The sequence below is a fragment of the Benincasa hispida genome, chromosome 1 (genome assembly GCF_009727055.1).
Source record: "Benincasa hispida cultivar B227 chromosome 1, ASM972705v1, whole genome shotgun sequence".
Taxonomy (NCBI): Eukaryota; Viridiplantae; Streptophyta; class Magnoliopsida; order Cucurbitales; family Cucurbitaceae; genus Benincasa; species Benincasa hispida.
Genome location: NC_052349.1, coordinates 3,606,035 through 3,619,607, shown reverse-complemented (window position 1 = coordinate 3,619,607; position 13,573 = coordinate 3,606,035). Strand labels below are relative to the sequence as shown.

General features: G+C 36.8%; 2 protein-coding genes across 4 annotated transcripts; both read left to right on the top strand.

The window, feature by feature from the left end:
- Positions 1-393: 393 nt before the first annotated feature.
- On the top strand, positions 394-5,572 carry LOC120083810 (heterogeneous nuclear ribonucleoprotein Q). 2 transcript variants are annotated; one of them, XM_039039694.1, is made up of 12 exons: positions 394-927; positions 1,498-2,042; positions 2,145-2,234; positions 2,336-2,575; positions 3,041-3,262; positions 3,364-3,655; positions 3,728-4,038; positions 4,123-4,232; positions 4,411-4,460; positions 4,571-4,644; positions 4,730-4,823; positions 5,017-5,572. In XM_039039694.1, the coding sequence occupies exons 1-11, from the start codon at positions 588-590 to the stop codon at positions 4,820-4,822; spliced, it is 2,367 nt and encodes a 788-aa protein (XP_038895622.1). In that variant the 5' UTR covers positions 394-587; the 3' UTR covers position 4,823; positions 5,017-5,572. The 2 variants fall into 2 exon arrangements, with proteins under 2 accessions (XP_038895622.1, XP_038895629.1); XM_039039701.1 differs by having other exon boundaries at positions 723-927; positions 1,473-2,042.
- Positions 5,573-6,590: 1,018 nt separating this feature from the next.
- On the top strand, positions 6,591-12,023 carry LOC120083824. 2 transcript variants are annotated; one of them, XM_039039712.1, is made up of 5 exons: positions 6,591-8,086; positions 8,789-8,887; positions 9,627-9,671; positions 10,788-10,925; positions 11,525-12,023. In XM_039039712.1, exons 1-5 carry the CDS (start codon positions 7,700-7,702, stop codon positions 11,855-11,857), a joined length of 1,002 nt encoding a protein of 333 aa, XP_038895640.1. In that variant the 5' UTR covers positions 6,591-7,699; the 3' UTR covers positions 11,858-12,023. The 2 variants fall into 2 exon arrangements, with proteins under 2 accessions (XP_038895640.1, XP_038895647.1); XM_039039719.1 differs by lacking the exon at positions 10,788-10,925.
- The last annotated feature ends 1,550 nt before the right edge of the window (positions 12,024-13,573 follow it).

The window sequence follows — 13,573 nt, the reverse complement described above, 5'->3', positions numbered from 1 at the left end:
AAGAAAATAGAAATGGTTATATTTTCTAACTTTTAAAAATTTATAATAATTAAAAAATAATAATTTATTTATTACATTCTAAAAGATTATTATGTTTTAAATTCTTATAATAAAGACCATATAGTGTCGCACAATGCCGGTGTTTCTTGGCTAGTAATAAAACAAATACGACGTACCCTTAACCAAAAAAGCAAAAGCAACACTGCGACGCATTATATTTCCTTTTCTTGAATAGGAAAAGAAAAAAAAAAAACGAACGATATGATTTGTATCATACGCGCTTCACACGCGCTATTAAACGGTGATAAAAGCGCTCACACGGTAAGGGCATGGTCCGAGTGACATAGAGAAGTGACCCCTCTTGGCTTATAAATCACGTCCTCGTTGTTAGGGTTTCTTAATTTCCCACCGCTCTATAAATACTAAATTTCCTATCTCTTTTCCTTCGTTTCTAGGGTTTCTACTTTCTTTCGATTTTGAAGCGTTCGTCTATTTTTCTAGTCGATTTGCATTTCGTTCTAGGGTTGTTTCATCTTCAACGTATCAGATCTGTGTAATTGTTCTGACAATTCTGCGAATTTTCCGAGATGCCTCCAAGGACGGTAAAGAGAGGGGCGGCGTCCGCGGGTCCGAAGAAAGGTGGGAGGGTTACCAGAGGGACGCCGAAGAAGCAAGATCAGCCGGCGGAAAGGGAGGTTGCGGAAGAGACGGTGAAGGTTGAGGAGGTCTCGGTGGTTGAGGTTGAAACCAAGGAACTCCGAGAGGAGGTCACAGTGCAGGATAAAAGCCCTGTTGTAGAAGACAAGCCTGTTATTCAGAATAAGCCTGTAGTTGTTGAGGAGAAACAACCGATTTCCATAGACGTCGAGGATGTCGAACCTTCGCACGAAGTCAGATCGGATTCGAAACCGTCCGTTCCTCCTAAAAGTAAGTATTGTCCTCTGAATTCGAGCACGTTGCCGTTGGGGGGGGGGTTAGTAGTCGTTTGGTTTCTTTTCTGTATGTGCGCTTAATTGATGGTCTATGCTAATTCTATTTTTTTTGTGCTATACGACGGAGAATAATCTTTTGTGTTGTTCGTATTTGAGACGTTACTTCTTACATTCTTTTTTTAGTGCATCCTTTCTTAACGCTCTCGATATAGAGTGGATGTCCTTATACGACGAAGAAACTAATAGTTTATCGGAGAAGGATGAATAAAAAATATCTTTTGAGGATGGAGCTGTGAAAATTGCCATCGTCTCGACAATGTGTACTTGGGGTACAAGCTAGTTATGTTTTTCGGGGAATTTTATCGTCTTAAATTACCTTCTTGCTAAGCTCATAGTTTTGAGTTTTGTCGGTATAACGTGTGCGTGTACTTGATTAGAAGCTGGACATTTTTCTATGCCAAGTTTCAGTGCTACGTTTTGGTTTTTGCTTTTTAATATACCCGGTGTGTATATTCACGAGTGAATTGTTGACCGGGATAGATCTTCAATCTACATCTCATTTCAGAAGAAGAAGAAGTAAAGGATGAAGAATATGGAAAGGACGAGCGCTTGGATCTTGAAGATAATGATCCTGAATCAGAACCTGAGGAGGACGGAGGGTTTGAGTATGATGAAAAAGAAATTGAACAGGAGGATGTTCAGGAAGTGGTAGATGGAGAGGGGGATCCTGAGGACAATGTGGGCGATGAGGAGGGTGATATGGTTGAAGAGGATGTTGAGGATGCTCAGGAGGATCTTGATGGGGAGGAGGATGATCAGCAAGCTGGTGAAGACCATGACCATGCGGGCATGGTTGATGCTGATGAGGATGAGCATCATGAAGTTGTAAAAGAGAGGCGTAAACGCAAGGAGTTTGAAGTGTTTGTTGGAGGCTTAGACAAGGATGTGAAAGAGGAGGATCTGAAGAAAGTTTTCAGTGCAGTTGGTGAAGTTACTGAAGTCAGGCTAATGATGAACCCCCAGACAAAGAAGAACAAAGGTTTTGCATTCCTACGTTTTGCTACTGTGGAAGAGGCAAAACGAGCTGTGTCAGAGCTGAAGAACCCAGTGGTATTTTAAGCAATTTTTTAATCCTTTCCTGTTTACTTTGGATAATGATAGGATTTGGACATACCTCCTCAAGTTCATTTATCTAAATTATTGAAATTCCAGATTAATGGGAAACAATGTGGTGTGACTCCAAGTCAAGATAGCGACACCCTTTTTCTTGGTAACATATGCAAGACATGGAAAAAGGATGCTGTAAGTTTTGGGTTTATAAAATTCTATTCATCACCGAGTTTTTTTTTTGCAATAAGGAGTTATATATCCTGACATTATGATATTACTGTATATGGATCCAGCTGAAGGAGAAGTTGAAACATTATGGAGTTGATAATGTTGAGGATCTGACATTGGTAGAAGATAGTAATAATGAAGGGTCAAATCGTGGATTTGCATTTTTGGAATTTTCATCTCGTTCAGATGCTATGGATGCCTTCAAGCGTCTTCAGAAAAGGGATGTTGTATTTGGAGTTGATAGGCCTGCCAAAGTATCATTTGCTGATTCTTTTATAGATCCTGGTGATGAAATTATGGCACAGGTTAGCATTGAGATAACTATTTGAAATTCTTCAATTGAAGTGTTATGTATTCGATTTTTCTAACACATTAACCTATTGGAATTAAATTATTGGTAGCGCCAGCATTGTTTTAAGCTTGCAAAAGTATCAGACTTTGTTTTTTGGATGTTAAATATGGAGCTTTTCATTAGAGATAATCATCAAAGGGGTCAAGTAGAGCAATGTTTTATTATATATGGTTTTAATCTTCTAATGCTTGTATTTTTTAGTTAGAATAGTCATCAAAGGGGTCAAGTAGAGCAATGTTTTATTATATATGGTTTTAATCTTCTAATGCTTTTATTTTTTGGTTATCAAGTGTTTTGTCTTGTTCAGTTGACTGGGTGGTATTTGGTTCTACATGTATTTAGGTTCATCTTTCACTAGATGTGGTAGATATTTGGTTTTCATACTTCTCTGTTATGCAAATGTTTGTCACACAAACAGGTCAAGACTGTTTTTGTTGATAGTCTCCCTGCCTCATGGGATGAAGAATTTGTTAAAGGACTTCTTAAGAAGTATGGAGAGATTGAAAAGATTGAGCTTGCTCGAAATATGCCTTCAGCCAAGAGAAAGGATTTTGGTTTTGTTACATTTGACACACATGATGCTGCAGTTTCCTGTGCGAAGAGCATCAACAACTCAGAGCTTGGTGAAGGGGACAACAAGGTATGTAGTTGTTTTGAAAAATTAATGGGATTTACTTTCTACAGTGCGTTTGAGGTTCTCATTTCTGAAAACTTTATTTTCTTCAATTCCCTGTCTACTAGGCTAAAGTAAGGGCTAGATTATCCAGACCACTGCAACGAGGCAAAGGAAAGCATGCTAGTCGTGCTGATTATTGGCCTGGGCGCACAACCGGGCGTGCAGTAAGGGGTTCTTGGGGGCGACCAGCTCCACGAAGTATTCCTGTTCGAGGAGTACGAGGTGTTGGCAGCCATCTCCCACCTGTCAGTATAAAGAGGCCTGGTGGTGTCAGAGATAGGCGTCCTGTCATTGCAGTGCCACCACGAGGAAGACCGGTTGCTGCTGTAACGAGGTCTTACGACAGGGGTCCTCCTGGTATGCATAACTCAATATAGACAGCTGAATTTGGTATTCAACTTTGAGTTACTAATGTATTTTTCTGTACAGTTACTTCTTATTCAAAGAGTAGCATGAAGAGGGAGTATGGTCGACGGGAGGAGCTGCATCCATCCAGAAGCCGGATGCTTGTTGATTATGCCTCTAGAGTTGTACCAGAAAGAAATCCATCCTACAGAGATGATTATGCTTCTCGGGCTGTTGCCTTCTCTGATCCGCCTCGTAGAGAAGCACCCAGGAGAGCTTATGTAGATGATGGATACGGCCGTAGGTTTGAGAGACCCCCTCCACCAAGCTACCGTGATGTACGGGCACGTGATTATGATGCTCTAATTGGATCAAAACGGCCATATTCTTCATTGGTAAGATTTGTTTAATGCATTTACAATGCACGTTACATTTGATTTCATGCATGAAGGCCCTAACTTCTTTTGGCCAACTTTTAGAGTGATGTGCCTCCAGCTTATGCTGATGCTGGTGTTCGCCAATCAAGAAGTCGTTTAGACTATGACTATGGTGCTGGTGCGTCTCAATATGGAGATGCCTATGATAGCAGGTTTGTTAATATGCCCCCCATCACTGGAACACAGAGATAGAGATATGGATACTGAATATAGACATAAAGGAATAAATAGATGGTGTCCACAATTTGATTAGATGAGATATGATTGCAATTTGTTCGTACCTTGAGGTCTAGTTTTATTGTTTTACTAACTCAGATTTTTGGTTGATAGGATTGGCAGATCAAATATGGGAGGATATGATAGTCGAAGTTCTGTCTCAGGTTAGGGGTTATATACTATGATAGGTTTATGTGGAAGCTATCAGGTTGTGGAGATATGGAGGAAATTTGACTTGTTATTCTATGCTTATGAGCTTCTATTGATCTTTCAGGTTCTTTTAGTAGTGATGTTGGTGGAATGTACTCATCAAGCTATGGAGGAGACTATATGACTCGTGGTAGCAATGTATGAATTACCTTTTCCCTTCTCTTTTCGTCGTTGTATTGTGATTTTTTTTCTTCATTTTGATGACGTCTCTTGCTTTTGACAGGTGGGTGGCAGCTCTTATTCATCAATGTACCCTGGACGTAGTGTGGGGGGCAGCAGTTACATGGGCAGCGGTGGGTCTGGATCATACTATTGATGTGAGTCATACTGTACTTTGGTTATTCCATTCTTGCCATGATCATTTTCTATCCTTTTCCTCGTATATCCCTTCCTGCTTTTTCTATGTTGGGAGGACCTTTTCTCCCTAAGAAGAATGCCATTCTTCTTTCTAAGAAAAGTGAATGGTGGAAGTGGAACAATATGGTCACAAGTTATCTGTTTATGGAACAGACTTGATGTGAAAAAGAGGCTTCTATAGGATGTGGACAATGTTGGGAGCGTGCATTATCTTATCTGCCTACAGTTCTGGGAAGAAACTTTATCAAGATTAACAGCCTCTAAACTTTATTTCTAGAATGTGTATTGAATGAAGGACCATACTGGTTAAGTTGTGAAGACCTTCCTGGTTTTTGATATTTGTAATTCTGGATTGGGACCATGTATGGGAACTCATTACATATTCAGAAAAGAAGAAAGACGTGCCTGATTGTGCATATTCTCTCATAAGTTGCATTTATGTTTTTCTTTAGAGAACATTGAAGGCGGTGTTCTTGCTTCGTTTTCGTTTTGGAGTATGGCAATCAATTATGACGTTGGGGAAGTAATTGAATATTCTTTTGATGCCTTTTTGGACTAATGTAAGTCTTGGAACCCTCTAAGGTTTGTAGGTCTGACCAACAGTTAGCAGAAGGCACATTTGATAGAATGAATGAGTAAACTCCTCATGTGGTCATTTGATATTTGATGCAAGAAATATCAAGTTTTTGGATATTCTCTCTATAGTACACTTAAAGTCTCTGGATTTGTTCCATATATTGTAAGTGTTAATTGATGGCTTAACTTGAGACTTATTGGAGCTTATATTAAATATATCTCTTGTGACTTTTGGTATGCTGGTCTGGAACTGTCGGTTCATTTCTTTTGGAAAAAGATGGTTTTTTTCTTAGACTAGGTGTGGGGGTACACGTCTTTCAAGTTTTTACTAAAGAGGTTGTTCCATGGAGAAAAAACTGAGTGTTATGTTTCTTTCAAGCTATGAGCACAGATACAACATGTTCTGACTTTCCTATTGTGTGCGAGAGAGTTTTGGAGTGTGGGTGCCAAGTTTAATTGAAGATGGAAACAAACACGAGTCTGATTTCTCCTCTCTTTTGGAATTAATTGATTGATTGATTGATTTGGACGAAAGAATTTATGGCATACAATAATAGACTACGTTCGTGAGTGCAGGAACGCAAATTTAAGGCGAATTATATGTGGACTTTTGCAGTGTTTTCAACTGTCTTTAGAATTATTAGTGGAATGGTTTTGTTTGGGAATTTAGGATGTGGCTTGCCTTTTTCCTTTCATCTTCTGACATTGTGTTTTTGGTACTTGATTTGATTATTATTATTATTGATGAGAAGTAGTGTTTTTAAACATGGATTTTGGGTTGTTTCTACATTTATATATTGGTTGCAATCAGGATATTGATTTTGTTAGTGAAGTGTAAGACACCAGGTGGAGTAGCTTTTGTTGGTGCAGGACACACTGTTTGTTGATACTTCTAAGGTTCTGCATTTGTCTTTATTAGTATCTGTATACTCAAAATTAACTCAATATCTTGTAAGCTATATATGTATATATGTATTTGTATATATGTTTATTTAATTTTTTAATATCGATTATTCCTTTCTTTTTGTTGAGGCGAAATTTTGATCAGTCCAAAGATTTATATTGTTTGGTACCAGCATTTGCACCCCCAATTGGCTTTACCAATAATTGTGGCCTTTAAAAGCACAAGGCTCTAATATTCAGCATGGTTGGTGTATGTTTGAGACTTAATTTCATCGTGATTAAAGAGCCCTTAATATTTAACCCTACACATTCGTTACTATCATTTGTTGGTTGATACCTGCATTTATGATCGATTTTTTTCCCCAAAGAAAATGCTTCGTTTTTTTATTCTTTTCCCTCTTATTTAAACGCTGAGAGCCCAGCCCAATGGAACTCAACGATCATTTGAATAAGGCTTATGGGGCCGGATTTAATATATTGCTTAGCTGTGGCGTTGGATGTTACCATAAAGTCTAGAATTGGTGAGCATATTATTTGTTCAATGATATACCATAAATGTGGAGACATTCTTTATGCTTAGCAACAATAATTTTACTATTCTAAAAATGAGGACACTAACATCAATATTCTATTTTTTTTGAGTTTGAATCTGGTTAAGTATGATAATCATCCGAGCTTGTTGAAAAATCGTAATAATATAGTAATTATTTAATAATTGATGTAATTGATATAAATTCGAAATTTGTTTTTAATAAAAGTTAGAAGAAAATTTAGAAGTTTTGTACTAATTTAAAAAATTTGAAGACGAATGAGAGACAATATTGAGATTAGGAACAAAAATTCAATTTGACCTGATTTTTTTAAAATAAGATGATATTATTAATATCAAAAAAGGCAATTTCGTCTCTGTATTTTACTTGTGCACAAAGTTTTGACCATAAAAACAAATTGCATTTGGACGGATAATTTTCATTAATGGAAAAAATTGAAGCGATTACTTGATTCAATGTATACATGCAATAAGAAAAAGTAAATCGATTACTTGATGAATTTCGGTGGGTTTTAGTTTTCGCCGTCTTGGCCGCAAGTAGAGAGAAGGAATTTTAAATGGCGATTCCTATTTTGTGTTGTTCCATTAATGGCAACGATAACCGATCGAGGAACAAAAGTAATACATTGCCGCTAAAATATCATAAGAAGGAAACTCGGACGTAAATGGCAGGATTTCGCCATCCTTTTTGCCGTTCCTCGTTGTCATCGCCATCCATTTTTGTTCACATTTGATAACATGATCATTTGAGAATTTCATAATCACACTTAGAAATCAGCCATCGCCAATTTGAGTTCTACAGATCAAATGGGCCGCAGGCAAAGTGACGCCAAGCGTGGTGTTTGTGCGCTCGCGATCCTCTTCCTGATAGGCATTTCCTCCTGCATTATGGTCTATCGGTGCCTAATTGGGCCCATTCGGCCGACTTCCGTTGAGGTCTCTTCTACTTCCGATTTTGTCAATAATGGCGGCTTCTTCAAGAGTGGGGAGAACTCCGAAGAGTGTTGTCGAGGTATTGACCATTTGGAGCTGTGGGGAGATGCTGTGAAATGGGGTTCTGATTTTAAGTTGAATTCGTCGAGGGAGTGTTGTTTGGCTTGTAAAGCCATGTGTGATGATCAAATTGGACGGTGTTTGTGTGATTCTTGGGTGTTCTGTGGTGATGCTAAGGCTTGCGGACCAAATTTTGGTGAGGTATGGCTTAGGACTGTCTTCTTTCTCTTGTTCTGATTCTGTTTCATTGTTTGGTTTTCTGTGAGAAAGTTAATTCTGAGGCCACCCATGGCAGCCTAAAGAATGGGTATATGGAAGAAGAAGAACAATAAATAGGTGTAAAATATATCTACAATGTTGAATTTTTTAGGTCATGTAACCATTTTGTTTTTAAACATTAAACATCATTTCCACCTCTGGTTTGTATGTTCTATTGTCTACCTCCTAGGAGTGTTCTCAATGTCCAAACCAAATTTTGAAAACTAAAACAATAGTTTTTAAAAACTGGTTTTTGTTTTTTAAATTTGGCATAGAACGCACTTGTTTTTATAGAAAATATGAAAACCATGATCAAATTGTGTGAGACAAGCCCGATTTCCAAAAGCTGGATGGTTACCAAATGGCTTTAGTTTTCTTGTCCATGAGATTGGTTCATGATCATGTGGAATTCCAAATGTCAAGTAGTCTACTTATTCAGTTTCCAATTTCTCTTCATGGGTTTTTCTGGTTGGTATTGTTGTAAATGGCAAAATGATGGAACATTCGTAAGTTTGATCATTGGATGGAAGGTAACGTAGAAACAAGGAGGCACTTTGTTTGGTTTAGTTCAATGAATTTGTTTCCGAATTTTGTTTCATTTTGATTAATTTGAAGATTATATTTATAGTTTTACCTGCGTGCCAGTGCTGGTTGAAGAAACAAAAGGATATTCTGAGCCCTGACCAAAGAGCATCAGGAGATCAAGTCATGTGGACTTCTGGCCTCATGTTTGGGAAAAATGAGGTACTTTGCATCTACTTTAACCTCATTCAGACGACATCTAAGGTTCTGTGATCGTATTGGATGTTGTTAACGGTACATATGGTTAATCTTTCACTGAATTGGTTTGATTGCAAGTAGTAGTAAGATAGGGGTTTGAATGGATTCAGTTTTATGTGAATAGCAAGAACAGTAGAATTTAGTAATCTGGTGAGATACCATCCTCTTTTTATGCGGCAAAATAAGTTTCTATTTGGTCTCTAAGTTTTAAAAATGAATAGTTTAGACATTGGCCTTTAGGGTATGGTTCTAACTTCTAAGACGTATTTAAACCATTAGATGACTAAAGAAAAAATGATTTGGCAATTAACTCGTTGACTTGATTATCGACATGATTCATAATCAGTTGGAAAAATTAATCTTATCATTTTCTTGGCTCATCTGGTGCTTCTCTCTTTCTTTCTTTTTGTCTTCTTCTTTCTCCTTTTCTACTTTTTCTTCCCTGGCGAACCTAATTCCCCTCTTTAGGTTTCATGTGGAGTGACTTGAAACTCGAGACTCCACTGATTAAGTAGTAATATTTCTCTATATGATCAATTTCTCGTGGAAGTTCGTTATTTTCAACTTAATAATGTGAGATGTAAATGAAGAAGTAGAATAAAATATGGTTAAATGAAGAACTTCTACCTGATCCGGACTTTCTTTGTATTTTTTTTGAGCCTTAATTAATAAATGACCTCTCTTTCTTTTTCTTCTTTTATAGGGAATTATTAGCATTGAGACAGAGTATGGGTCTTTTCGCATTAAGGTTGGTTGTTTTCTTCATCTTCCAGCAGTTCTCTTTCATGAAATTATCTTAGATTTGTACATTTAAAATTTGTGGTTTGCACGTTTCTGTTTCTTGTTTTCCAATACAACAATATGGTCATTCGATGCCTATTTTACTGCTGAAGTGGGTATTGATGCATAAATGACCAAAACTAAAATTATAGGTACGTTTTGTTCTAGTTTGGCGTGTGGTTTGCCTGTGATGGCTTATAAACTTGTAATTAGTGCCCAGTTTAAGAGATCAAGTGTCTCGTGGAATTTTCTATGGGCTAAATTATAAAAACTACTCCTAGACTTTGCCCCTTAGATCATTGTTGAATTATCACCGGAGCCGAAATTCGTTAGAATCTATTGGACAAGACTTGAAACTAGAATAGCATGGTGGTGACCTAGAACATAGATTGCGATTCTCTTATATATATACACATACTATTTTAGTAAATAATTTAACATTTTTATTTTTTGGCTGTTACTTGGTGCTAGCTGATAATTTCTTTTCTGCAAATTATAAATTAACCAATATTTATACTAATGGCATTAGTTAATTTAGTAATCGCTCACACTCCCTTCTTGTTTCTTTCTATTGTCATCTACCAAATGAAGTTTTTTCTCATTAAAATGTTCTGTTTAATACCTTTCTCTATGAGAGCCTCTCATTTTTCAGAATCACAAAAATTTTTATCTTGTAATAGGTTTGACTTTAACAAATTTCATTTTGGATTTATGAAAGGTATCGAGCTTTATTATTCAAAGAAACAGTACAATCGATTCACTGACCCTAGAGTTTGATCACAGACGATCACCTCTTCCTGAACCTCTTACTCTCGAGAAGGCTTACCCAAACTCTAACTAACTGGCCCCTCCCTTTCTCACCAGTTTTTATACTCTCCTCTCTTCTCATTCCAGGTGGTCTCCTCCTTTTACAATTGGCTTTCCCATTCCACCCTTGCCCTTCCTTTGATATTGATATACAATCGGAGGCCTAACAATTTACCTTCCCTCTTTTTGTTATTTTCTTATATTTTATGCAGTATTCATCAACCAGAGGAAATATAGTAAGGAATATAAATTTGATATTTGACTCTCTCTCTCCCAGCTTTTTCCTGCCTGCGCTCCTCATTCTGTGAACTTTATTCTCGAGCTATTAGCATTGCGTTCTTGTGTCGGTTGCCAATTTCATCGTGCTGAAAGTCGCGGAAGCCTCTGGTTTTCCGATGGAGATCATGTAAAAAATGTAAGAGTTACGGGCTCTACTTTTAATCAGGTTTTTATCAATGAGATCACTGAGATGCAAACTCATTTTTACTGCCTTAAAAGATTTATATATCAGGTTTCAGTAATCACTATGCTGAGTATCTAACTCAAAATAAAAAAATTATCAGTTTAAACGAAACTTTTTGTTTTTTTATGGTTACATCTGATAAATGAGAATGTGATAGGAATGGTATTAGCCATTAAGGCATTAGGGGTATACTTCGTGTATTTTTTTAGTATTTTTATATATTTGAGTTCTGTCAATTGGTTAATGATAGGAATGATATTAGAATGTTATTAGAGAGTATCAAGGGTGTATCCCTAATTAGCTATAGGGGAGTTGTTATACTTGTTGGTCATAAGCAGGGAATTGGAATAACAAGTTAGGCAACATTTTAGTGAATGAATTAGGGCTTGGGAGTGATTTCAAGATTGGAGGGTCTAGTACCTCGCACTAGGTGATTTATCTTGTAATGTTATCATTTATCCCCCCACCAATACCTTTTCTAGTGGAGCCAAATGGTTAAATGAAACCTAGCTCTAATGTGTCCTATTTTTCGATTTTTGTGTGATTTATAGGCTCCATATGGTCCTCCTTTTGCTCTAATACAAGGAACTCTAGAAGCACATGGAATCATGTTCAAGAAGAATCCAAAGGAAGATTGTCCAACCATTAGAAAAGGATCAGTTGCTTGGGTTGGTTCTGGCCCGGAATTCTTTATCAGCTTGGCCAACCACGATGAGTGGCGCAAGGCGTACACTGTGTTCGGTTCCGTTCTTCCAGAAGACATGGAAATGGTGGAGAAAATAGCACAACTTCCTACAAATTTGGAGGTTTGGCATAACATAAACGTCTCTGTTTTGGAAAAACCGATTCCTTTTGGGTTAAAAAGACTGAATACAGAACTATAGAACATAAATTTTGGATGCAAATATTCTACAGGGTCACAATCCTTTTCCATTTTGGCCATTTAGGTCCATATGGAAGTTTTGATATAGAATGAGGAATCTTCATATAATCACCTTTTGGGATCTTTTCAACATCATACTTTATTGAATGAAATTAAGTGCAGTACTAGTGAAATTGTTTATGCCAATTTCTTGTTTATTTTGAGTTGAGTTTATTTACATGGATGGTATTGGTTGATTAGTTTGCTTGGCCATAAGATGTAAATTTGTTTAATTTGTCATATATTACAAAAATTCTATTTAGTTCAATTAACCATAATAACCTGAATTTTTAAGAATATGTGTGTTTAGTTCCTAATATTTTAAATTGGCTATTTATGTCCCTAATTTTTTAAAATTATGTTTAAAAGGTCTCTCAACCAATAAATCTATTAAATTTAAACATAAAATTAATTAAAAATATGATGTGGCAAGATGACGGAAAAAGATATTAGTTTTTAATCATTTCCACTTCTTTCTCTTCTCTCTCCTATTTCTTCTACTTCTCTCTCCCCTCTCTCCTCTTTCTTCCTCCTCTCTTCTCTTTTCTTCCTTGTCCTCTCCTCTCTTCTCTATCTTCATATATCTCTTTCCGTCATTTTTTTCAATTGAAAAAGATGATGACATTTGCTACCTTTGGAATGTATTCATTGTGTTGGGTTTGAGGAGCTCTTGGGAAATATAAGGAGGCTGAAAAGTCTACCTCCTCACCTGTCCTCACTTGTTGAAATATGTGAGGAGGCTTTCGGCCAACTTCTCTGTATTTGCACATTTGAAAGTCTTTTAGCTTTCAACAAAATTCTCCATTGTGAACTACTTTGATCCCCTTTAACTTTATTATCGAGTTGCAGTAGCTACGAGGAACTATCTTTCGTATTTTTTTAGAATTTGAGGTTTACAGAAAAACATATATCTTTCAGAAGACAATCCAACATATGCCTATAGTTTTTAAGCAAGGTTATTCTACTGCTGCAGAGCCAATTCCATCATCAGAGAAAGAAGAAAGAGAGAGTGAACAAATTTCATCTTCTCCAATAGAGGACAAGAGAGAGGAGAGAAGAGGAAGAAAGAGGAAAGAGAGAAGAGAAAGAAGTGGAAGAAGTGTCCACAATCTTCACAACCTCTTATACTTGATGGTTGACCTTCTTCTATAAAGTGTATACCCTCACCACGATGTCAGTATGTCACGTGCTGGTCATGGACATCTGGACAGACTTGTGAAGTTTGTCCTTCTTCTATACTTAGCGTACTAAGGATTGTTGGAAAAAATTCAAATGTTGAGGGAGAGGGCGTCGTGGAAGTATGTGTAAAATGATCGAGTGGAATTGCTGAATATTCATTTTGAACATTAGGTCGAATAGGAACATCCTGATGTCTTGTTGGATCACCTTGTTCTTCCATTGGAATGTCACCATTGAAATATCGTACTCGATATACAGAGGTGAGTCTATGCAAGACGCTTATAGCAGATAAGGTCAAATTTGGTAAACCGGTCTGAAAAAAGATTGAATAATAAGTTAATGACTTTAGAATTTATTTTGGTGTGTAATGAAGAAATAAAATTAAACAATCCTTGTAAATAATAAACTCATACCAACAAGTGATAGGATGTTCCTGCTTTCATAATATATTTCCGATTCATAGTGGAATACCATTCAATATATACAGGCCCAGTATCTA

Excerpts from the sequence above, each read along its gene's own strand:
- LOC120083810 (XM_039039694.1), top strand. The coding sequence starts at position 588 with ATGCCTCCAAGGACGGTAAAGAGAGGGGCGGCGTCCGCGGGTCCGAAG. Across the intron at positions 4,233-4,410 it reads GGAGATGCCTATGATAGCAG|GATTGGCAGATCAAATATGG; the intron begins GTTTGTTAATAT and ends TTTGGTTGATAG. Across the intron at positions 4,645-4,729 it reads ATATGACTCGTGGTAGCAAT|GTGGGTGGCAGCTCTTATTC; the intron begins GTATGAATTACC and ends TGCTTTTGACAG.
- LOC120083824 (XM_039039712.1), top strand. The coding sequence starts at position 7,700 with ATGGGCCGCAGGCAAAGTGACGCCAAGCGTGGTGTTTGTGCGCTCGCG. Across the intron at positions 8,888-9,626 it reads TCATGTTTGGGAAAAATGAG|GGAATTATTAGCATTGAGAC; the intron begins GTACTTTGCATC and ends CTTCTTTTATAG. Across the intron at positions 10,926-11,524 it reads ATGGAGATCATGTAAAAAAT|GCTCCATATGGTCCTCCTTT; the intron begins GTAAGAGTTACG and ends TGTGATTTATAG.